Source organism: Daucus carota, chromosome 2 (genome assembly GCF_001625215.2).
Source record: "Daucus carota subsp. sativus chromosome 2, DH1 v3.0, whole genome shotgun sequence".
Taxonomy (NCBI): domain Eukaryota; kingdom Viridiplantae; phylum Streptophyta; class Magnoliopsida; order Apiales; family Apiaceae; genus Daucus; species Daucus carota.
Window position 1 is genome coordinate 48,539,292 of NC_030382.2, and position 25,999 is coordinate 48,565,290.

General features: G+C 32.9%; 2 protein-coding genes across 5 annotated transcripts; both read right to left on the reverse strand.

Annotated features, from left to right (window-relative positions):
* Nucleotides 1-305: 305 nt before the first annotated feature.
* Nucleotides 306-19,155, reverse strand: LOC108209719 (ATP-dependent DNA helicase homolog RECG, chloroplastic). Of its 4 annotated transcripts, none has more exons than XM_064087896.1 (19): nucleotides 18,984-19,121; nucleotides 12,639-12,727; nucleotides 11,672-11,754; nucleotides 11,412-11,547; nucleotides 10,865-11,069; nucleotides 10,377-10,681; nucleotides 10,174-10,286; nucleotides 9,735-9,969; nucleotides 8,809-8,972; nucleotides 7,877-7,958; nucleotides 6,601-6,690; nucleotides 5,865-6,098; nucleotides 5,337-5,408; nucleotides 4,579-4,731; nucleotides 4,359-4,502; nucleotides 2,766-2,921; nucleotides 2,349-2,432; nucleotides 913-1,485; nucleotides 438-668 (listed from the first exon to the last, which is right to left on the reverse strand). In XM_064087896.1, exons 2-19 carry the CDS (start codon nucleotides 12,675-12,677, stop codon nucleotides 576-578), a joined length of 2,961 nt encoding a protein of 986 aa, XP_063943966.1. In that variant the 5' UTR covers nucleotides 12,678-12,727; nucleotides 18,984-19,121; the 3' UTR covers nucleotides 438-575. The 4 variants fall into 4 exon arrangements, with proteins under 4 accessions (XP_017236268.1, XP_063943966.1, XP_063943965.1 ...); XM_064087895.1 differs by having other exon boundaries at nucleotides 10,856-11,069; XM_017380779.2 differs by having other exon boundaries at nucleotides 306-668; nucleotides 10,377-11,069; nucleotides 18,984-19,155.
* Nucleotides 19,156-19,744: 589 nt separating this feature from the next.
* Nucleotides 19,745-24,390, reverse strand: LOC108206907 (uncharacterized). Its single transcript, XM_017377337.2, has 3 exons — nucleotides 24,095-24,390; nucleotides 22,752-23,496; nucleotides 19,745-21,105 (listed from the first exon to the last, which is right to left on the reverse strand). Exons 1-3 carry the CDS (start codon nucleotides 24,224-24,226, stop codon nucleotides 20,045-20,047), a joined length of 1,938 nt encoding a protein of 645 aa, XP_017232826.2. The 5' UTR covers nucleotides 24,227-24,390; the 3' UTR covers nucleotides 19,745-20,044.
* Between the last annotated feature and the right edge of the window lie 1,609 nt (nucleotides 24,391-25,999).

Genomic DNA, 25,999 nt, shown 5'->3' on the forward strand with positions numbered 1-25,999 from the left:
CATTCTTCCCCCTATTGATAAGTAACCCAGGATCGCAGTTCTTGTAGAACCAAAATTATGTAGTTAAGGACTAAAAAAATTCCTCTAGGAGCAAGTCTAACTGGACACAAATACCAAACGGTGCAATTTTAGGAGTAAGAATGCTGATATAATCACATGCCCGGGAGAAAACAAATCATGGAACAGAACTGCTATAGTTGGATCCTATTATCTTCTATCTGCATCAATATTTTTTTACTAATGTTTTTCATGATACCAAATTTAACATATTTACTTTCTTTTGCAAAGCAGTAAAGCACACAAGCTTCTAATAATTTACGTATCTATATAAAATTTAAAAGAGAGCTAAAATGTTTGGTACTGGAAGGGCATCAGCTATACAGGTACAGTGTTAGGTATAGACTATTGAGATAAGATACAGAACACGTGCGTATTCACAAACTACAGGACTTCAACTTCATTTGTAATTTGGTCTTCTTTTTCGTTCTCAAATTTTCATGTTCGAAACACAAATGTACCTTGATCTGAGATAGAGACCCTCTTCAGATGGAGAGACAAAAAAGTCACATCTAGTGTTAATCACCAAGAATGCAAAGCGGCTGTCTCATGCTAAGTTCTGCTTTAAGCTCAGGGAATTTCTCCAAATCATGGGACATGCCTAAAGTTTCCTGCACATATGGCCCAAAAAAAAAATTGAACTAAATGATATCAATCAAAATCCTAGTAGCATTATTTTTTATGACATCTGTGATATGCACCGTAAAATAAGTTGTTCACTTAATTAAGATGGCGTTGGGCCTTAACAACTATCATTCAGGCAATCACATATATTAATCAAGAAGTTATTAAGTTATGGAGCAAGGGTTTCGAAATTGTTACTAATAAGTTAGAAAGAAAAGGAATCATAATTACCAAGGCGGCGGCATGTGCATCTTGTAGAATATTCCCATCTATCTCCAGTCTGGCAATAGGAAAATCTGGAAGGTGTCCTGACTGTTTCTTACCAAGTAAGTCACCAGGTCCACGAAGAATAAGATCCATGCTTGCAAGGTGAAAACCATCTTGCGAGCTCTCAAGCACCTTCAACCGACTTAAGCTACTGACGGAAGACGCTACTAGTATACATTTTGATTTTCGCACTCCACGACCTACTCGTCCTCTAAGTTGGTGCAATTGAGCCATTCCAAATCTTTCAGCATTCATAACAACCATCATAGATGCATCTGGAACATCCACACCGATCTCGATAACTTGTGTAGCTAGCAGTATATGAGTTTCACCAGATCTAAAACGTCTCAATGCTTCATCTTTCTCGTCACTCTTCATTTTCCCATGCAGCAGCCCACAATTATAATCTCTGAACTTACTAGATATAGTTTCAAAATCAGCAGAAGCCGCACGAAGTTGAGGAAGCTGTTCAGAGAGCTCAATTACCGGATACACCAGATATATTTTTCCTCCTGCTTCTAGTTCATCCAACATAACCTGTTGTATTATAGATCCTTGCGTCAGATAAGTGTAGGATTATAAAAGTTAATTTAGACTCATTGCGGAGCACGTCATTTTTGTTATCATTTCTTATTAGGTCAGTTACGGATCCCTTTCACATATCCTTGGCAAAATGTCAGTAAAATCAAGCACATGGACTTGACACATCCGCAATTTAAAGAAGCATAGATTTTAGTTCAAAGAATGCTGCTTTATAAATATATTCACCAGAATTTAGCACGTTAAACATAGATATATCAGTTTGTGTTGCTTTACGTTTGATTTTCAATAGGGCATAAAGCAGTATATACTAAATGCCAGTATATATAGTTACATTTTTTTAGTACAAAACTATTGATAATAACTGTATAGACGGGGAACCCACGAGCATTGGTTAATAAGCGACCAGCAGCAACATGGATAACTATAAAAGGATCAAGACACCTCTTACTTTGTGAGAAGTTCTTCAAGGAACCATCATGTGATTAAAATATTACAGCACTAATCAATCTTTGGGGAAAGGCATATAACAAGACAAAAGATGAGAGCATGTAGTAAGTTTTAGATTGTTTTGACTATGTAAAGGCTTATTGGAGGGGGGAGTTTAAGATTCAAGACCACATCAGCCTCTAGACCCTAGCTGAATACACAAAGAATACAAGCACCACCTTATGACTACACCATCCTTCCATAGTTCAAGTCCTTCTGTACATGTTAATGCACTGGCTGGCTTTTGTTTGTTTCAAAAAGTAGAGGTTTAAGTATAACTAATTAAATTGTTCATTAAATACACCTACATTTGGTGCAATGATTGCACAAAGGTTAAAATCAGTGTCTCTTGTTGTAGAAAACAAACTAACCTGGTAGACCTTCGAAAAGCCAGATTCACTTCCTTCAATAATACATGTCTCTATAGGTATCCTTCCAGGAGGTAAATCAGTGATCTGTGGATTCAAGAAATTAGCAGTCAACATAAAACACTTAAAAAGGGAATATATAAGCTTATAGTAGACAAAATATATGAGGTTATAATAAAAAAAATAAACCGTCTATGTCGGTTAGGTTAATCAAGTTTCTAGAGAAGTAACAGTAACAGCAATATTATTAACCGTTTTCAAGCAGACTCCATGTTCCATACACATGTTTTGCTACATAGATCTATATCATTAAGATAAACAATAACGACACAAACAGTTTGAGCCAGATTAATGTCTTTTATTAATTAACAGAATATAAGTACTTAAGATTTGTATGTTATATATAGAACTTATACATACTTGGGTCAAGGACATATCACCATACAAGGCCAGAGCAAGTGTCCTTGGAATTGGGGTAGCCGACATAGCGAGAATATGAGGAGCCATATACTCGCCCTTGGGCGAGGCACTTGAATCATTTCCAGCTAGTGTCGAACTCAGAGAGTTAAAATATAACTGCAAAACATTAATAAGTCAATCAGTTAAATAGCATGTCGCAAGGATTCAATATTTCTACTACTAGAATAAAACTCATGAACTTCTGGCAAAAGACATATTATAAAGCACCCTTTAAAATATATTATCAAGCACCCTCGTCCCCTTCATGCTTGATTAGTCGGGCATAATTTTGGAGTCATTGAGCAACTAACTATCAAAATTCAGTCATAAACAGAAATCAAAATACTTGGGAACTAAAACTTCATAGCAATCTACTGGAAGTAGAGTCCAAGAATCTCATATCTTACAGAACATAAGTACAAATTTATACACAGGTTAGTTGACAAAGTAATGATTTTCACTTTCTATTTGATCCAATAATCACAAACACATTTCTAAAACCTAAAGCCCAAATTCACTGGACTTCCAGCCCAACAGGCCTTGATACCATTCGAACTCAAAAGTCAAAATCCACAAGCCCAATACATACACGCCCATAGGACAACCAACCACAAGTTTGGTCGGTCTGCCGGTATTGGGCACGCCTCCTTAATTTATATAACATATTTTAATGAGGCCTTTTTATGATAATTAAAATATGTTTAAGTATTCTCATTAAAACATTATCTATTCGGGCCAAATTAGCCTTTTGACGGGCTTGACTATTAAGAACTTATTCAACATGTTATATAAAAAACATTTTAACACACCCAATAAAAATAGATTAACCCAAACATGTCTATTAATTATTTAAAATCTATTTCACTTAAAAAATGCATATTATCCTAACATAATTTTATCTTTCACAATAAAAATAATTATTACGATACATAGGATATAGTAACAAATATTATTATTAATATATATATATTAGACAAAAAACTACAATATCTTAACTTTAACTAAAACACTATTCTGAAAAATTAAAAAAGTCACTCTTTTCTTCCACGCAACATGATCAGAATCTATAAATCATCACCTATGACTGATGCATGCCACAAGGATAAACAATCATTCCTTCAAATATAAAAAAATACTTCCTCCGTCCCACTCATTTTGTCCATAATAAGAAATCCACCTTGTATTCACTCATATTAGATAAGCTGATAATTACCAAAAAGTTGTAGTGTTTTTTTAAAGATATTAACATAATAAATACCTAATTCACCATATTTACTAGATGTGGACAATAGTTTTGGGACAAGCAGAATAGGAAATGAGGACACAATGAGTGGACGGAGGGAGTAATGCACAAACATTCTTTTATTATGCTTGCATAGAAGTAGTACTTCCATGCTAACAAATCTTCACCCCCTTTCTCTTTTATTATGCTTGCATAAAAAAAATTACTTACATGCTAACAAATCATCACCCCCTCCCCCCCCTTTCTTCCCTTTTATACTCCTCGAGGGAGTTATAAAGGCCCATTTCCACAGGGCACTAGAAGCAACTCACCTTGCTGTTGAACCTTCCTCTCTGAATCACACCAAAACGGTGTTGCTCGTCCACCACAGCAATGCGTAAAGCTAAGAATTCTACTTTTTCTGCAATCAAACTGTGAGTTCCAATGACCAATGAGATGTTGCCGGCTCGCAGACCCTGTTAATCAAAGATGACATAGATGCAAATCAATCATAAAATGTAACAGCAGATTAATGAGTTACTAGGGAATTACCTCACGAATTAGCCGTGACTGTTTTGATGGTGTTGACCCAGTCAATAAAGCAACAGAAGGTTTGTCATGCTCATTCCCCATATTCTCTAGCAAATTAAGAAGGTGCTCATAGTGCTGGACCGCAAGCAACTCGGTGGGAACCATAAAAGCAGCCTACATATGAGTAAAGATAGAAGTCCAATTTATATAAGAGCTTTAAGGAAAAAACTAATAAACCCTATTCTTTCACACATCATCACAAGCTTATTTTATATCATATTTTACCAAGTTCACCCTCTCTTTCACCTCTAATGTTGCGTTTGGTTGGGGTGAATTAAAGTGGAGGGAATGTAATGAAATTTCAACTATAATATAGCTAAAATGTTTAAATTTTTCATTCCTTCCACCATTCCATTTCTATCACCCTTAACTAGAGCTCAACACCCCCCCCCCCCCCCCCCCCCCCCCCCACAATTATTTTGTGAAGAAATGCTCCATTCTCTATCATATACCCATTTTCTACAGAAATTTCATTACAGAAAATTTTTGTTCGCTCATTGTTTTTAAGTCTTTCCTTCTACCCACTATCATTCACCCCAACCAAATGTAATTCATTCCACTCTTTCATTCACTCTTTTCTTAAAAGAAGGTTTGAACAGTTGATAAGAAGGGAAATCCTGCCTAAAATAAATGTCAACAAAAACTGTCTACAATAAGCTCAGATGAAGTACAATCCTTAACAGCAGTAACTATAGATATCAGATTTGAAGAAGCTTAACCTGAAAACCTGAGGCAATGACTTCCATGCATGCCAAGAAAGCTACCACAGTTTTCCCACAACCAACATCACCCTGAGCACAAACAAAAAGTTCTAAAATTGAGAAATAGTGCATACGCATAAAACGAAATAAGTATTATTTAATTTCTAATATACCAGTATTTGGTCAACCAATTACAATATATTAATGAATAATCTCAATCATCTCTCAGACTAAAGGATACTCATACATGACTGGCAAACCGGCATCTTTTCCCATATTAGCTCATATGCAGCTGTGCTCGTTTACTAGTATTTTGATGTTAAAGGCATGCTGAAGATCAAATAAATTTGACACGTGACAGCCAACTACAGAACAATCTTCAATACTATATAAATAGCATTCAACATGAGGGGCTATTACTCTTAGCTTCTAGTTACAACCAGAACTAGGAGATATACACACACGCATAGGACATGCTGATCAACAGTTCTGTACTAAAGTAAAATATGAGACTGATGAAAATTTAGTAAAAATATAAATCAAGACCTGTAAAAGGCGATACATGGGAATCTGCCGCTTAAGGTCCCAGATAATTTCTGAAGCTGCATTCAGTTGACTACGTGTAAGTGAATACGGAAGGGCCCCTAAAAAATGCTTGGTAAGATTGCACCAGTCTTCAGCAAAAACCACATTCAATTCAGGCTTCCTGTACTTATCAAGCAATTTGTCCTTCTCTATTTGTGTTCTGAGTCCCTCAAGCATTTGGAACAGACGTCCTAACTGTTAAATATTTATGATGTAGCAGTTAGCATGTTGACTAATGGTTGCAAATGTTGTCAAGATTTCAGTGACCCGATAACTCAATAGCATTGTATAGAATTAAATGAGAACAGGACTAGTCTAAATGATGTAAGCATGCAACAAAGTTCAAAAATATGTTTGCAAGTAGTAAGTATCTATACACCAATCACTTACCAATGTTAATAGATGAATACAAAGTAAAAACAAAACATGCAGCTGTGCTTCTACACCATATTTGACACCTAACAACATGCAACAAGTTGATGCATGAACCTGAAGGTAAATGCCAATGTCTAACAGATACAGCATAATCATTCTGAATGATCATAAATTGGTATAGCTCTTCATCATCCATATCAGCAAAATGCATCGCATATTCGCATGTATGATACATTAGTGATTATGCAGACTGACTTGAAGATGTATCAAAACTCTAAAAGTAAACTTTTCCCATTGTTAACAACAATAACAATCCAATCACCTGAAGATAAAAGAAGTCATCAAAGATGAGCCTCCTACGAGCTAAATCAGCCGCATCTATGTTCTCTGGCTGGTGTATTCCTAGATAAGCCTGCATCAGAAATATCAACCTTGACTTTCTACCGCAAACTTTTATAACAAGAAACTCTATGAAAAGAAGATAAGTGAAATTTCACACCCCAATAATGCATCAATTTAATTGTAGAAATATCTTCAAAGGCATTAATTTGTGTACAAGTGTGTTTATGTAGTATATACACAATCAGATATCATAATGGATAAATATTTGTCTGAGATGACAACAATATGCAAGGCTGCTTCTTCCTGAATCTTAATAGGATGTATAAGCTAAAAAAATTCATCAACAAGATTATAAAAATAACAAGCAGTGAAGATCACAGGAAAGTGATGTCCTGATAAAATCTTATTTAGCCCATAAAGCCCATCTTCTCATGCTGGATGGATGTGGGAAAAGTGAGTTAACACGACATGCTTGTAATCCATCACAGATGGTCATCTTCCCCAACCACGTCACCACTGCAGTTATTTTCCTTGCTTCATAACTTCTGGCAGTATGTTACAGCCTCCCAGTATAATTTTATATTAAACAGTTAGGCTGACTGGAAACCCGCCATGCACATTATTTATAAACTGACTACATGAAGAACTTACATAAAGTAGCTCAACATCCATCTCAATGTCAAATGGTTTCTTTTAATAGACCCCCAGGCCCCAACATCAACATATCATAAGACAACGCGCCCAGCAATAAACAGATTATAAACATTCAATCAAGTATTAACCATAGTCCTATAGATGTCATGATCCACATAGTTCTCAGTTATCATTTCAAATTAACAACCACAAGATACCTATGTCATACTCCTATTTTTGGTCAAGCGATAAATTTAGTCCAACTCCTCAGATATGAAACATTAAATGACAATTATATACATGATACCAAATCAATCACTACTTATCTTCTGGCATGAAGCAGACTTTAATTTTTCTATCGCTCTGCTCGTTGACTTGTTATAACATCTTTGCTATTAATTTAATTATGCAAGTAAAAATACGTTTCTAATATTTCAACATCCTTTAGATCATAATAAAAATGGGGATTTTTAGGGTGTAGCAGAACTGGAATTGTTTGCATATTAAGCGATGTTGAAATTTTATGACATGTTGGGCTTCTGTTGCCTTGTTAATCAAATAACCACACTGATTAATATAACAGACTGCTACACAGTTCATCTTTTACAAAAGATTCTACTTACATCCCGGAGGGGTACAAGTCCAAATTCCTCAGTGATATTTCTTGGAATAGGATCAATTTCGCCAGGCAAGACCTGTAGCACCCTGCAAATGTACAATCAAGATAACTAGGTTGTAAGAATATCAAAAATATAAATTAATTTGCAGGAAATTTACCCCACAATCTTTTATGTAGCCATAAAAGAATAACAGGGATAGAAAAAAACCACCCTCATGTAATTTCCTGTGGACAGCTATATGTGGCAGGAAGTGCATAACTTATTACTGCTGTCAGTAATCCACATAATGGTACATATATAACATTGTAATCAGTATATTTTATATTAAGTTAAAACCAAATTTATATTCCATTATTATGGTTCAGTCTTCACGAGTAACTTATCAAACAAGAAACAAAAACAAAATAAAAGAGAAGATGGGTGCACTTTCGAGTGAACTGCATCATTCTCTTGTAAGATTACATCACATTACATAATAAAATAAAGTGCCTTCTCTCTATATTGATATCGACTAAACACTTGGTATTTAACCAGACAGCATGATTCATCCAGACAGTTGTAATTTTCAATCTCAGTTAATGACTCTAGAGAGCTCCAAACTTGGATCTCGAAAGCACATGCAATTGTTTGGGCATTATAGCTTATTTGTAAATCCAGCCAACGATGGCAACAAGACATATATCTGAATTTTATAAGACTAATAGGCGGATAAAATTAAGGTATAAACACAGACGCAGAAAGCTAGTCAGAATTTGTGTTTGTGTGAGCGCACGTGTCAGAGAAGAATGTAGTACAGAAGGAAGAAAATAAGCAAGGAGCAACTTTCAATTTAAAACAGCTAGAGAAGATTCTTAGTGAAAGGAAAGTATGGAATCCATACAACGCCGTAATGAGCTAAAACAAGTCTAAATTTACTAAAGGTTCAATGAGCAGACCTTGAGATTATACTTTTAAGAATATTCGGGTTTACGCCACCTTTCGAAGGATAAATTGGATATGGTCTCTCTGTTCCAGAAGCATTTGAGGCATTTCCATCTGGAATAACATCCATATTGTATTCCCTCATCTCATAGTGGTCTTTGGCATGCATAGACCTCACCTGCATCAAAACTGCAGCACTTAAGAAATTGTCTCCCCAATTATCACTCTCAGACAAATAAAATATGATGTAAACTAATTGAACAAGACAACGGAGGACGAATAAGGAATTATAAATCCATAATACTACCAGACTAATTGCAGAAGTCAGTATTGAGATTATTACATCTATATTCTATAGACTAACGGCAATCAAACCTTTCTGCTTGTTGCATGAAGAATACATAGGCAGGTAAACAAAGATAAACCTTGGCACAGGATCAAAACCTTGCATGTGAAAGATACATGCTAACCTCTTAGCATAAGCTGTCCAAGGATATGTCAGTATATCCCTGTGTGCTTAAGGTATACAAGAACTAGTTAATATTGTTATCATTTGTCCTTGCAAAGAGGAAGAGCATAAAACTATACCAGCGATATAATTCCTGGAATAGGGGCAACAGTTAATATATAGCTGTCATTGCGTGAGTTTGGCATATATACCCTTGTACTATATTCTAGTAACATGGACCAGACTCAAAGAGGGCAACATTTGTAGAGCATTTTGTAGCCTATTCTTCTTCTACTACTACTACTAAGGGCATTGAAAATCATGTACTCCTGACATCTCGAAATGGAATTCAAGAACTGCAATTTAAGAAATCCAACATTTTGTAATTAGTCTAGGGTTCTGAGGAGACTATAAACAAGACAGTAGGTGCAATTTTCTTTATTTGACCTACATCAGCACTCTAATTTTCCTGAAAATAGTAACATAACTGACCTTACCACTAACACAGACAATTTCTCCCTCCTTATGCTTAGCCTGAAGACTTTTGAGAAATGGCTGAAATGTGAAACGAGTCCCGCGGAAGAATTTCATCAAATGTAGGTAAACAGTTTTCTTTTTTTTGTAATCAATTTCATCTGTGAACTGTTCAGAAGTTGAATTGATCTCCACAATCTCACAGCCCACTACAACCTCAAGAAAGGATAAGTTAAAGCTAGCCCTCACTCCTCTGCATTATTCAAAGTCAAAAGTCAGAATTAATTTTAGTTCATCAAAAAATAATTTTTAGGCAAGACAAAATTTATGTGCCACAATTACAAAATAACTAGAGCTATACAAGTAGAAAGTCTATTCTTTGTTATCAAATATTTAAAATGAACAGTTATTATTTGCTATCATTAACTTGTTTTTTGTAGTTGAAGATGTTGATCACCTTGAGGATAAAACTTTGCCAACAAAGCTGAAGTACTGCCCGTCCTCTATTCCTATTTGTGCATCATGTAGATCGGCATAGGTCCTAGGGAAATGGTGAAGCAGCTTTCGCAGCTACATTGTCGAATAATAATATTAAATTTAGGAGCTCATTAGAGTAAAACATCCAAAATCAGAACAACATTTAATAACTCGTCACCTCACCGTGTGTAAACCACAATTTTCCAACTGACTGCTATGCTTCTTACTCAATTTAGGGATGAAACTTATAGGTTTGTCCAGAAATAAGTTAACTGATAAAGCAGTTTGCTGAATTTCAAGTGTAGTTCCACTGGGAGCATCATCAACCAAGGGTTCTGGAACTAGCTTAGGTTCAGCCATCGAAGTCTGGGAGTTCGCACGCAAAGGAGAAGTATAAGATGTTTCTTCCTTTGAAGAAGAAGATTTTTCAACACGAAGGCTGGCAGCTTGAGAAAGCCATATTTCACCTGTGCCACTACTACCTGAAACTGAATTATTATCCACGGTTTGAGAGTCCAAAGATGAAGGTAAGTTAAAATTATCTTCTCCTCTCAAGGAAAGAGATTCTAACTTATGAATGCTGGCCATAGAAGGCCATGCCTCGTAGAAACTATCAGGATTAACCCACATTGCATTGACAGCGCTTGGGGAGAAATCCTTACAAATCTGACCTGCTGCATGGTCAATCCTTTCATGTAGGGTGTTCTCATCATACAACTTCACTTTTGGAGATTGACCTAAGATGATAGAAGGAAAACGTTTACGTGCAAAACTAAAATCACCAGCTGCAGCTTCTTGGTTCAAGCCAGATATTGTCGGTACGCTTTCATTCTCAAATAACTCATTTAGATCACTGTAGCCCATCAGGATAGATACCTATTAATCAAAATGTACTTATTAATACTGAAAGGTTTACCTCACAAAGAAAAAAACTGATGTGAAAGGTTACATAAACTTATAACAAACAGAAAAGAAAGATTAACTAAGAAAATGCTCACACAAATAGGACTAGTTAAGACAGGGCACGATGCCACAACCAATTATAGAGGCAAGAACACAGTAGAACAGTAGATATAAGTGACAGATGCTAAATTATGATGCATAAAAGTACCAATTGGCATATATTGAAGCAACAAACCAACCAAATCTACGTGATATGTTGCATCCCAGAAAAGATGCTATGACATAAGGTCCATGTCAATAAATTGAATCGCAAACCTTATTTAGCAGCTTGGATCGGTCTGTAATGCTTGCGCGCTCATAACTTCCCACCTCCTTTAACAAGCTTTCTGCAAACTTATGCTTTGATCGAGAGCACAATTTTGAAACCTTAGAGAAAAGGAAACTGTTAAACCTGAAATAAAAACCAAAGAGTTTAATATGATAAACTATTAAACTATGAAATGTAGAGCTTAGACCAAACAAACATAAATTAATAAACTATGAGTCTTCGGCTTATAGGTGAGAAACAAAATTACCTCATTTTCCTTCCCAAGGCATTCGTATAGCCTCTCTCAGCTTCAAATATGATAGCACTTCTCAGACATTTCTCACTGAAAGACTGCAAATTTAACAATCAACAAACTTGTTCATAATAGATAAAACCAATGTAAAGAATGAAAGTCTATAAAGTCCCCCCCCCCCCCCCCCCACACACACACACACAATACACTTCATGTACCGGTCAAAGCACAGTGTCCTTGAACATATTTATTTCTTATTTGTAGTTAATAGTCCATATTTGTATTTGTAGTCAAACTTGATTCTCTCTTTAAAATACATTTGGTCCATACAAGAAACTGGTATTAATTATTAACATTCAAAAGCTTTGATAGGCAAAAGAGCTTCTCTGAAGTATGCTCTTAATAATTAAAAAAAAAAGGTTCTCTTTCACTCTGATTTCCATTTAAATAGGCCTTTCGCCTATTTCTGTAAATGCAAGATTTTGTTAGTAATATTGGTTTACAATCTCCCACATAATAGAGATAACTTATAAAATAGAATTATTCTAATATTGGTAATCAATCTCTTCATTTATGGGTTGTGATCCATCAATTTTTCTCCCTTCTATGCTTAGGAAACCTTACGCATAGTGGCTGTTCTGCTTGAATCACCCAAGCCATTCTTTATTTCTCATCCTTGTCCTGCCTATACTCTGTCCTTACTTAAAACCAAGTCAATTCATCATTTTGTACTATTTCAGTTACGGATTACCGCTAGTAGTACTTTATTTTTGTTCCCCAAACTTGTCCTGCAATAAGTGTATCCCAGCTCAAAAACTATAACAACTCATCCTTTTTCTAGACTGTCAATAATGTACATTCAGGAAATTCTATCACCTTTCTTTTCTCATAAAATTACAGTATATTTTAATAGCTATACTTCTGGTCAGACGATATAGAATTCCGGAAAAACATTTGAAGCAAATTAAAGGTAGTACGTTACCACACTACAAGATTGCACAAAGGAGACAGTCAGAGCCATCCGCTACAGATCTCCTGCGCGTAGACGCTTATTGCAATAACACAACAAACCTATGAAAAAACACTCTACACTAGTTATACTTCAGCAGCGGCAATATATAGAGGGTCTTACTCCAATACAAACCTCCTTGAAATAAAAACTACAAAGTAAAATTTAAAAAATTCTAAATCACATCGAAATATAGCACATACGGTATGCAAATTGATCGTAGGGAGATAAAGAAAAACACAGTAAAGCCAGATTTTAAGAAAAGCTCGCCGAGTGACGGGAAAAATCAAATTAGAATGGAAGGATTTTGTGGAATATTATGTAGGAGCGAGTATTTTAATTATGTGTGGTGACTTCTAGGGGGCGTTAGATTAGATTTATCAAAGGGCTTAAATTAGTTTGTATTTGAGCAATTGTCTATATATATATATACACACACACACACACACACACACACATATATATATATATAGAGAGAGAGAGAGAGAGTAAAGTTCTATGGAGACCACTTTTATTGGAGACCGTGGAGACCACTTATGTTCTGCAAGTGAAATATTGCATAAAAACATTGCAAAACGTATAGTTTTGCACATCATGTTGGGGTTTTATATCAAATTGGCCACTCGTTACGTCAAAATGTCTCATTTGACCCACCCATCTCAACGGGGACTCATTTCAACCACTATAAACCAAATATATATCATTTTACCCACACTACTATTCATCATCTTTACTTAATCATTTATCAAAAATCAACCGTTTGTCTTTTTACTATAAAACAACTTCGAGTACTTTCACAATTGTCTCTAGTATTTATCAAAATAGTTTGAGAATTTTTAATGCAACATAGCTAGAGTGATCAAATAAATATATATTCATAGCTATATATTTTTTTAATTGCATAGCTATGTTGTTTTAGAAATTTCTAAATTATTTTGATAAATACTAGAGACAATTATGAAATTACTCGAAGTGGTTTTGTAATAAAAAGACAAACGGTTAATTTTTGATTAATGATTAAGTAAAAAGGTATAAATAGTGATCTGGGTAAAATGATATATATTTGATTTATAGTGGCTTAAATGAGTCGCCGATGAGAATGATGGGCCAGGTGAGATATTTTGACGAAACGGGTGGCCAGTTTGATATAAAACCCCATCATGTTGTACAAAATCATTATTTCACTTTAAAATCTTGAATATCATATAAGTTTCGCATGTAGAACATTACAAAATGTTATATTCTACGAAATATATTTAGTTTGCAAGACATTGTTCAACTTGCAGAACATACATTATATACTTATGAAACATAGATGATCTTCAATAATTTTAATGAATACATGATATTTATTGAACATACTTCACAAAATAATGTATTTTATAGTGTTTTGATTGCAGAACATAAGTTGTCTCCACGGTCTCCAATAAAAGTGGTATGTGTATATATATATATGTGTGTGTGTGTGTGTGTGTGTGTGTGTGTGTGTGTATATATATATATATATATATATATGCTAGTGATCAAATACAAACCAATTCGTAAATACAAACTAGAAACCAGTTCCACAGTCACTATTTATAACTGCAGAAATCACTGATTTATACTGCATTAAGCATTGTTTCATACAGTAAAATAAACAATTGTTATTCTTCATAATTAAGAAAATATAGTTTTGTTAACAATTGGAGGTCGATTATTGATCATCAATTGTAGTTATAGGAGATTCATGATGGTAAGAAGTGACGAGGAGGTATGTGATGGTGGTAAGTAATCGCTAGTTGTGGTAAGTTATTTTGGCAAGCTGCGGTTGCTATTAGTGATGGTAGGCGATGGTGGCAAGCCATAAAAGCGCTAATGATCCGTATGAAGATGATGAATATATATGTTGTATGTATGCATATATTTATCTTTGATAGATATGTTATATATTAATTAGTGATTTGTGATGTATTAACTAGTGATTTGTGTAGTTAGAAATAGTGATTAAAAATGGGTCAGGACTGGTTTTTAGTTTGTAGACTAATTTGGTTTGTGTTGGAGTATGACTCTATATATACATCAAAGGCATCGTCTAATTAAACTTGTCAAAGATAGATCCAATGTCAATTTGTATATTACAACAAATCTACTTATATATATAGTAGCCCAACAGGTTCGTGTCAAGCCTCCCTCCTGAGCAAATAAATTACCTAGCTCCGAACCTGAGCCTAACTCCGAACCTAACCTCTTCTCATATATATATAAAAAAAGATGTTATCCATGAGACTCGAACTCAAGACCTCTCCAATACAAATACATCACTGAAACCACTTGAGCTACACAAACAATTAGTTTGTTATTCAAAAGCATTAATTACATACTTTAAAACTTTTGTATTTATATTCGTTTCAATATCTTATTTATTTGGGATGAGTTATTATTTCAGTTTAGTCTCATATATTGTTTACATGATAGATTAATATCTATAAATTAATTATTTACATAAATAAATTTAAAATTGAAAAAGAATATGAATAATCGGGTTCGTGGCATGATTCAGATTTCAAAAAATAGATATAATTTGTATTCGAATAAAAATGAACGAATTCAAATCTAACTTAATAGTTTAAACGAGCACCGATACAATATTATAGAAATTTTAAGTCATGAATGTGAGAAATAAGCACAAAAACTGAGATTTAAGCGAGCATCTTTGAAAGGAAAAATTGATGGGCTTTCAACATGGGCTATGTCATATTAATTTCTTTTATTATAAAAGGCGATTTATAAAGAGATTACAATATTTTGGAGAACACGAAATAAGGTGACTGAAAGAATATTCCTATTTAGAATATTCTTTTATTTTAAACTTATGAATTCAGAATTTGATGTGTAACTAAATCTTTTTTAAAAGAAATTATAGATATAAGAATAGTGACAATACATCAAATTTGGTGTCGGAAAATATATCTTAATGATATAATTTTGATGATATATGTATTTGAAATACTATAACTTGTGATATGAAGGTGAATTTAAGGAAATTTTATATTGTTAATCAAAAGTCAACCACATAATAATAAAACGCGTTTACGAGAACTACTAAAAAGATTTGAGTTATAAATTTTACTTTTATTAAATAAAATAACACAGAGAAATAAGTTATATATATTAAAGTCTTAAAACTATAATTTTTAATATGCCATCATCCAACATATAACATACCAGTTAAATAAAATGATTCAAACTATAGTTAAATTAATCATTTACAAATTAAACTAATAAAATATAATTAATTCTGAACCGGATAATCTGACGCGATACGGTGAAAACTAATATCTGATTAAACTAGACTAGAACAAGAATAGTTTTTTCATAATACAAAATATCGAATATATGACTTGATCTTTAACAATTGTAAAGAGATTACAATATTTTGGTGAACACGAAATAAGGTGACTGAAAGAATATTCCTATTTAGAATATTCTTTTATTTTAAACATATGAATTCAGAATTTGATGTGTAACTAAATCTTTTTTAAAAGAAATTATAGATATAAGAATAGTGACAATACATCAAATTTGGTGTCGGAAAATATATCTTAATGATATAATTTTGATGATATATGTATTTGAAATACTATAACTTGTGATATGAAGGTGAATTTAAGGAAATTTTATATTGTTAATCAAAAGTCAACCACATAATAATAAAACGCGTTTACGAGAACTACTAAAAAGATTTGAGTTATAAATTTTACTTTTATTAAATAAAATAACACAGAGAAATAAGTTATATATATATTAAAGTCTTAAAACTATAATTTTTAATATGCCATCATCCAACATATAACATACCAGTTAAATAAAATGATTCAAACTATAGTTAAATTAATCATTTATAAATTAAACTAATAAAATATAATTAATTCTGAACCGGATAATCTGACGCGATACGATGAAAACTAATATCTGATTAAACAGGACTAGAACAAGAATAGTTTTTTCATAATACAAAATATCGAATATATGACTTGATCTTTAACAATTGAATATGATATGCCACATTGATCACTCCTAACAAATACGAGTATCAAAATATTTAAAAATGTGAGTTTGCACAAAGCTAAAAAAGTAACTACACGACTAATTGAACTAAATCTTTTATGGTTTTATGAACTTCATGATGCCTAACTCATATCTACTCTCTTTTTGCTATTTGAAATTCTAGAAAATCATTTCTTTGAGATCTGTTTTATAACGATTACATGAAAAATCATTAAAAGTCTTAATAGACAAGCTCAAAAAACTAATTTTAGAAAATTAAAATTTTATAACGAGATAATGTTATAACATACTGTATCAAAGTAATAATCATCTAATATTTTTAAATTAACAATAAAAATATAATACGTTGAAGTACTATATAATTGATATGAAACATAAAAGGATAAGACACATCAAAAGTGTCAGAAATTTTTGGGTTGCAATTATACTGTTAGTAGTTCAATTGATGCTTTTATAATAAAATAAGGTACATGTCTTTTTACGTACAACATATGTTTCAAATTTTATTTATACAAAATGTGTGCAACATATGCTAAAAAGAATGTGTTGATGATCTGCTCCATCATGTATCACTTTAACAATTATGCAAACGTACGCTCAAAAAAGAAGAAATAAATGTAGGGCAACGCGGACCACACATCTTCATTTAATCATGATTTAGGATATCGTAATTCACATATCAAGAACAAGTTTTCATCAAAATCATGGTATATTAGTTGAAATAATTTAATAATTTCAACAATAAATTACAGATACTTTTAATGAGGTATAATATATTTAAAATTTAAAATTTCAGTATTAATTTCGAATATAATTTTGAACATTGATAATATGATAATGGTCTCTATATCCTAACGAATTTGAATATAGAAATATCAGTTCAAATGTAGTTTTTAATCTATAATTTTTTTTTAAAATATACTCCCTTCGTCTGATTTTAAGTAACCTTATTTGACTTTCACGGAGATTAAGAAAAATGTAGTAAAAAAGAGTAAATTTAGTTGGAAAGTGGGTAAAGTGGTGGAATATATCAAAATTTAATAATAGATTTGAGATAGTGGTGGTAAGTAGTGAGTGTAATAGTGTTTATTTAATATAAAAGAGTATATAATAGAGAAGTAATGGGTGTAATAGTGAAAAATAGTGTTTAAAAATAGTAAGTATAGTAAGTTCATTATTTTAGAGATGTCTCAAAAAGGAATAAGGGTCATATAAAATGGGATGGAGGGAATAGTACTTATTATTACTATTAATGCTATTAGGTTGCATATATTACATTTTTCATGTTTACATATTTTGTCAAAAAGTAAAACATAATAGTTACGCTCGAAACAATATGATGACACACGGATATTATTTAAAACATAATACAAATTCAAGGTCCGTACGAGAATAATATAATGATATATGAATATTATTTAAAATACAGCAAAAACTAGAGCCCCGTGCCTCGCACGGGCTTTTATGCTAGTTATCTAACAGCGAATCAACTGAATTTGTCCTCTGTATTCGATCTATACTTATCAATATTCTAGACTAAAACAAGAACAACTAACGGGGGTGTATTCGATTGGGATTTTAATGAATTGTTTTTAGTCTATGGATTTTAATAGATTGTGTGATTTTGATTTTGTGCGCATTCTTGATAAAATGTCGCAGAGTTGATATAGGATCTTTAGGATTTAATAACAATGCTTCAAAATCTCATCGATTTTGGTGGGATTTCAAAAAACTTAAAATACACTGAAGAATGCCACAAAATCCATCATTTTATGAAATCCAAAAAAATCCATGAGCATTTGAATACAATCAGATTTTAGTGGATTTTCAACAAACTCAATTGAATAACATCGGATTTTAAAGCATAATTTAAAATCCTAATTGAATACCACCATATTTTGTAGCATAATTTAAAATCCCAATTGAACACCCCAAAATTTTAATGGATTTCAAACAATCCCAATCGAATACCCTCGGATTTCATGAATGAAAATATTTGCTTAAAAATCTGAATCCAATACACCCCCTAAATTAAGCACAGTTATTCATCCGAAAACCATACATAATAGCTATAATGCATGAAATAAGTAACAATTATCTCTAAACAGTAAAGGAGTGTGATAATAAGAAGTAGTTAAATACGATTGCGAAGTTTAAAATGAATCGAAAAATTCGTACCGGTTATGTAAAGCTCCAACTAATCACACAAAACAATTGACTAGTTAAAAAACAAACTGAGCGAAACTATATAGAGATGGAGATAATTACCATGTAAATTGAGAGGCTTGCTTAGCTAGGGCTTGCAGAATAAGATATTAGTATGGGCGGGAGAGGTTTGTAGGCGAAGAAGGAAGAAAAAGAACAGTGGAGCATAAATTACATGTGGAATGGGGGAGTTCTGATTTCTGACCGTTCTCTTCTCTATCTTTTCGACTTCACCGAAAAAACAGATGACAAATAATTTTGTTTATATTGATTCACTTCGAATTTTCAGGTTATTTTAGATTTTGAGATATGACTTATAAAATTAACTAAATTATGTATTTGTAAATCTAATGTGCAATTTAAGTATGCTTAGTTTGTATTTTTTAAGAGTTTGATATTCAATTTTTAATAAGCTAACTTATTATTTAGAATTTTTTAAAACTAATTAAAATACTGATAAAATTATTATTATTATATATTTCATATCATTGATTTAATTTAATATTAAATATTTATATATAGTTGTTTAAACAGAGATAAAAATATGGGAAATAAAATTTATTTTCGTACCCACCTCCACTTGAGTATGAAAATTTTAGTTCAAGGCATGAATTTTAAATTAGTTTTTTTCACATACTTCGAATGAACGAAACCCATAATTGATTTCAAAACACCCCCAACAACAATTTCTTAATCTTTTCAATATCAAAGCCAACAATCTTATATGGAAAGACCAGCGGAAAAAATATGAATGTAAATGAGAGTAACTTGTGCAGACCGCTGTAAAAAATATGAATGTAAATGAAAGTAATTTGTGCGCAGTAATGCTCTAACACCAGCAGGAAAAATATGTGTTCCCACCTAGATAAAAAAAAAAAAAAAGGTTCTAACAACTTGTTCGGACTTGGATAATATGCTTATGAGTTTAAATAATAAGCTCAGAAGCATGATTACTTCACCGTCGACAAACAAATCCAAACATATAATTTTGAAAATGCAAATTCTTCAAATTTGAAATCTGGATGCCCAGGGTTTGCCTATATTTAATGATGTTTACAGACTTCTGTATGGTAACATTAAGTTAACTAAAGTAATAACCCTCATTTGGGAATCAGTAAGTTGATTCAAGGATTTTGCATTGACCTCTGTCCCAATTTCATCTTAGGAGGTCTACCGCGGCCTCTCCCTCGACCTTGGGGCATTTGTGTCCATCTTTGATCTAAAGTTGGCATGTCCTTCATACTTGTGTCTGCTACCAACTTAGTTGTGCCAGACAGTTTTGTGTGAGCTTGCTGCTGCATCGACTCTTTCAAAGCTACAGGTTGTTGATAATACTCTAGACACAGTGGTACTTGTGACATTTGCTCTGTCGGCCCTATAGCCGATGAAGAACCAGGACAAGCAGTCTGTGTATTTTCATGGGATGTGCACCGCTTTTGCCAACTACGAAGTTTTGCATGTTGTTGCAATTCTTTGGTTGTCTTAACCATCTGCACCTGGTCCAGGGATGATTCTGAGGACCCTGTATCTGTGTGTTTTGTGGTCTGAATATTGTCGACAGCAGGAAGCTGCAATAGCTGAATTCTCTCGGCCAAGTTAACATAATCTACATCCATTCTCATCAGCTGGGGCGCCTGAACTTGTAAAGATGACTGATCATTTTTCAGGATCGGTTGCGCAGGACGACGACATTGTGACTGTGAGCTTGGCAACAAGTCCAGTGACAAGGTATATGTTTGTGTAGATTTAGAAAGCCTTTGACTACGACGTACCACTTGGTCTACCTTTTTTGTCCCCTGTTGCTCGATATGATCATTTGAAACTGATTTATCATGTTGTTCAATATGCTGCTGCTTTGAATTCATATCAACATCATTAGATGTCAGTGTTGCCTGCTGCTCAGATTCAGGTAATGGCTGGGACGATTTATCTAGATCTGAAAGATCCAGTTGTTTCGTCTTCTGTTCGAGTTCAGCAGTCACGTCTTGAATTTCTTTTTCCTTTGTCATGGGGTTCAGCTTCCTCCGCCTTCCATACTGCTTTAGATTCTTTGGATGTGATTCCAAAAGTTTCACATCTTCAGATTTTACACCTTGTAAACCATCTGAGTTCAATGGATCCATTCGCTGCTGCTGATTTTGAGTCAACAACTCTGTTGAAAAATCTGATGATGCTGATTTGGAGCCTGTTTAATATAAAGTGTAAGTTGAATATACATGATTTGTAAATTGAATTGCTCTAAGATCTTGGCATATCTAAATATCACTTTGATCGGGGAAAAAAAATCAAACAAACTGGAACGGTGAATTTCAAATGCTTCATATACAGACTAAAACAATTTAAGCGCAAGGTAGTTTAAGACCCCAATATCTAAACTATAAACTTATATCCGTGATGTATTAAAGTTTTTACAGCATAAGATTGTTTTGTTTCCATTCAAAACTTTAAGAGCCTGTAGAGGTAATATATGTTTTCCAATAAAGCTTTATATCTTAATATTGCATCACAATGCCCTTTAATTTGTAAACTTTTTAGTAAAACCCTGATAATATAGAGAGAGTATATTATAATTCCAGATAATAGAATCCTCAAACTGCAACTACAGAACATGTATTTATCTAAGAACTATTTCTTCCTCGATATTTCCTTGACATAGCTAACAGATACTAGAAAATATCTTATTAATTTAACTTCACTATAATTCATATATACAACATTTAACCACCAATACAGTAGCAATTATCTACTTTGGCAGATCGTAGTAGGCCTCTCCTAGTCACATGCAATGACTAGCATAATCATTCAGTAAAGTTTTGGAAGTTAATAGATACAATTAACTGAATTTAGGTATAACTCAAAACTTATGATATGTTTGGTATATAACAAAAGAACAGTAAAGATGTTGAAGAAAACTAATAGAATTATCAATGGAGGACAGTCATTTATTGTTATCATTCAACCATCAAGTCAATTTAATGGCTAACTACCCACCCAAATTATGTGTATTGACAATTCAAATATTCCGTCTAAGAGTATCTCCAAGGGGCTCTCTAAATGAGCTCTCAACTTCAAATTTAAAGAGCAAGGCAAGAATTAGAGCTCCAATGGGCTCCTAGAAGCTCTTTAAAAATTTAAGAGCTTATCATCTCTCCTCTCTTTTAAAGAGCATGTAGGAGCTCTTAACATTTTTTTCATGAATATAATATTACTATCCCTCCAACTTTACCACCAACATTTCTCTCTTTTTACTTTTCTCTCTCATTTATATGAATAAAATATGAATAAGGAGCAAGTATAAAGAGGAGCATTGGAGTTTTCATCTTTTTCAATGTCTTAACTTACTAGGAGCCAAATATTATATTATATTTTAAAGAGTGATTTAAAAGCCCCATCGGAGATGCTCTAAGTGCATAATTTTATATACTTTTTCTATCCCAAAATAATAGTCACTTGGACTTCTTGCACGTAAATTAAGGTAAAATAAAATATGTTTACAAATTATTTTTCAAATTTTCTTGTTCTGAATAAAAGTTCAACATCTATATTTTTATTCAAAAAAAAAAGAAAATTTGAAAAATAATATGTAGAATATGTTTCTTGTGCACCTCAATTTACGTGCAAAAAGTCAAAACGACTATTATTTTGGGACAGAGAGAGTACATTATATATGTATATCATCGCAGCCTTAACTAAATACATTAAATGATAAGAAGATTTTGGGGAAAGTAGTAGCCTAATATTGTGAGCTAATCAAGCGAGTTAAAATTCAACTATATGAATTATCAATTATTATAAAAATATGACTCATGAAAGTTAGCAAAGAGGCATTACCCTCAGACCGAATATGATATTTGCAGTTTGCTTGTCCCTGAAGCCGCCATTGCTCCTGATCTACCTGCAGCAGTGTTTCAGACTCGGAAAGCCTTCCAGAATCAGAAATCAATTCTGGTTCTTGTACAATTATACAATTCTGCTTCGATTGGAGAATTATATAGTCAAAACCAGGGGGCCTGTCAGGACTTGAATGTTCAGGTTGTAATGAGTCAACAACAGGTGCACATATTTCATGTGATAGCTGCTCGTGTAGCTGACTTTGCTCATCGAGCATTCTATTTTCCAGCTCAATTTGTTTAACTACCTGATCAAGTTCTCCAACCCCGTTGACTTTGTTATCTACTTTGATCTCATTGTTGTCTAGAATTATCCCATCATTCCCTTTATAAAACCTAGCAGTTTCTCCATGTTCCTCACCATGCGATTCCCCATGCTTATCAGTCTCTGTTCGACATTTTTTACCGACCCTGCCGCGGCCCTTTCTTGCCTTTCTCTTTCTTGTCACCCTATCTTTCTCAGTTCTAACACGAGACTCCAGTGTAGGGTTGCTGCCAGGAAGTAAGTATAGATGTTTACCGGTCACCACAATCTCACCAGATTCACACAACTTACCCAAGTGATGTTTCAGTAATGAATTGTGAGCCAAAGGTAAGTCAGTATGCTGATTTTTAATATACTCGGATATCGACTCTTCACTGGAACCTCTCTTGTCATTCAACTCGATAATTGCATTGTGTATCATCTACATTATTAAGCAGAAAGCCTTAAAATTACAATCATGAGAAACAAGATGAAAACAGACAATACATACAAAATATACTAATACCAGAAAAAGGAAATAAAACAAAATATAAATTGGTGACCATCACCCTTATATAACATTATAATTTATAACCCCCCTGAGGTAAGTAAGCTAATTGCAGATTGGACTTGTACAACTAGTTGTCTTGCTTAGAAGCCGCAATGCACTAAATCTTACCTTAAAGAGTCGAACACATAGTTCAAAAACACATGCAAAAACTGAATCTTTGTCAATTCCCAATTCGGCAAACATGTCTTATAAATTAACCAATCAAATCACTCAAAATTGGGGATTCGGGGTCTTCACTCCTATTCCTACGCATACAAGGAATTCTCCACCCTACTTTACGAAGGGTTCTTCATAAATTACGAATTCATTAACATCACATTGTAGTATGCATGAAAGCTTCTACCTTTACTAAAATCAAGAAAATAACATAACCCTCATACATCAAACAATCAAGAAAATAAAATTTGAATGATTTTATAAACACTAACAGTACCAATTAAACACGTATATGTTTGTGTTGATTACTTACAGCAGCGTAAGGAGGATGATCAGGGGTATGAAGGGCAGAGGTGAACTTGGCGAGTTGTTCTTGAATCACGATTTTGAGTTCAGGGGCTGCATTCTCAGCGAGTTTCATCACAACGTCTTTAAATTTCTTCATGCTTTATTTCTGGGTTTTGAATCGAGGGTTTAAGGGTAGTGAAATTTAGGGAGAAAAGGGGGGTTTTGTAACTGATAATACTTGAGAATCCATTATGGACTGGAAATGGGACACAATTGTGTTGGAATAAGGAACGGAGATATGGGATTGTTTGGTTAATTCAGAATAGTTCTATTTGTGTTCTGATTTTATTTTCTTGTGGAATATATTATTCAATGCAGATTTTTAGATATTTAATCGATAAAGATGTTGTGTTGAAAACCCTCGGCTAAAAGATGATTTGTCATATTTAAAATAAAAAAATTTAGATAACAGCTCGAAAAACTCATCTCCAACTATGCTTAGTTGTTATCTATAAATTTAGCCAACCTCCTATAGATGATTAAATTTATCGAACCTCTACAAGTCTGTAAGGAAATCTATAGGAAGATTGCACATCATTTATTAACATATTGAACTGATATATTCTATATTAACAATTTAAAATATTAATAACATACTATTTTTAAATTATAGCCAACCAATATATCCAATACCATTGAAGCAAAATGTCTTACAGGTTCAGCAAATTTTACATAATGTCTTACAGGTCTCGTTTAGCCAACGATTATAGCCAATACCGTTCGAGATGCTCTTATAAGATTGTATCAGATTAGTCGCAGAATTATTCTCGGTTGACAGTAATATTTTGTAAAACGGACTCGGTGTCACATGGTTTTTTGGTAAAACTTCTTATATATTTCAAATTATTTTTTAAAAAATTTGAAATATATATAAAAATTTAGTATCATCAAATTTTGAATTTATCAAAATTATAATTAGAATATTATTTTTTTAAAATATAATTTAAAATTTTAATCGAATATATCATTAAATCTTTTTAAAATACTTCACATATTATTAATAACGTGTCTTTATAATCCATACACTTTAAAAAAAAATTAAAAGCCCCAATCATATATATATGGGGCATTACTCAAAAAAGAATACTCTTAAAAAAAACACAAAACACTTTAGAATAAATATAGAATCTCATCTAAAACTTAATTTTTTTCCCAAATTTTAAGTTGATTAACTTTTTGTTATAAATAATAATAGAATTCATCATATTTAACAATAAATTCGGGTTAAAATACCATGATTCTATGTAAAATTATTCGTGCAAAAAATTATATATATGATTCTATTCTGGATTTCATAATATTTCATAATAATAATGTGGATGAATTTGAATGTTAGATTTCATATATTAAGTTTGAATGGTGTTTAATTATATAATTATAACCTTAACAAATCATTCTTTGCGAAAAATAAAGGACTATGATAGTGTTCTGTGTTACTTTTTTTTTAAAGTGTTCTATCTAGAGTGTTACCCATATATATGGTTCATGTGCTAGCATATGTAATAACACACAGCTTCCTGGTCGTTGGATGAATATCCAGCGACCAGAATTAAAACATATGTTTAATACATTCCGCGCTTTTAAAACGCTAGACGGGTTAGATCAATTCAATGCGGCCGCCTTCAGTTCGATGATGATGTGTATGATAAATTAATCTGGCCGAGGGTTTTGGGGGATTAATCGAATATAAAACAACGAAATAGAATATCTGTATGTATATGGGTCCAGATCCTTAGCATATATATGTGGGGACCTGTGAAATAACACACAGGTTCCTAGTTTTTGGATGAATATTCAGCGGCCAGAATTAAAGCATCTGTTTAATACATCCAGTGGACGAGGGTTTCCCGTCCAGCGTTTTAAAAGGTTA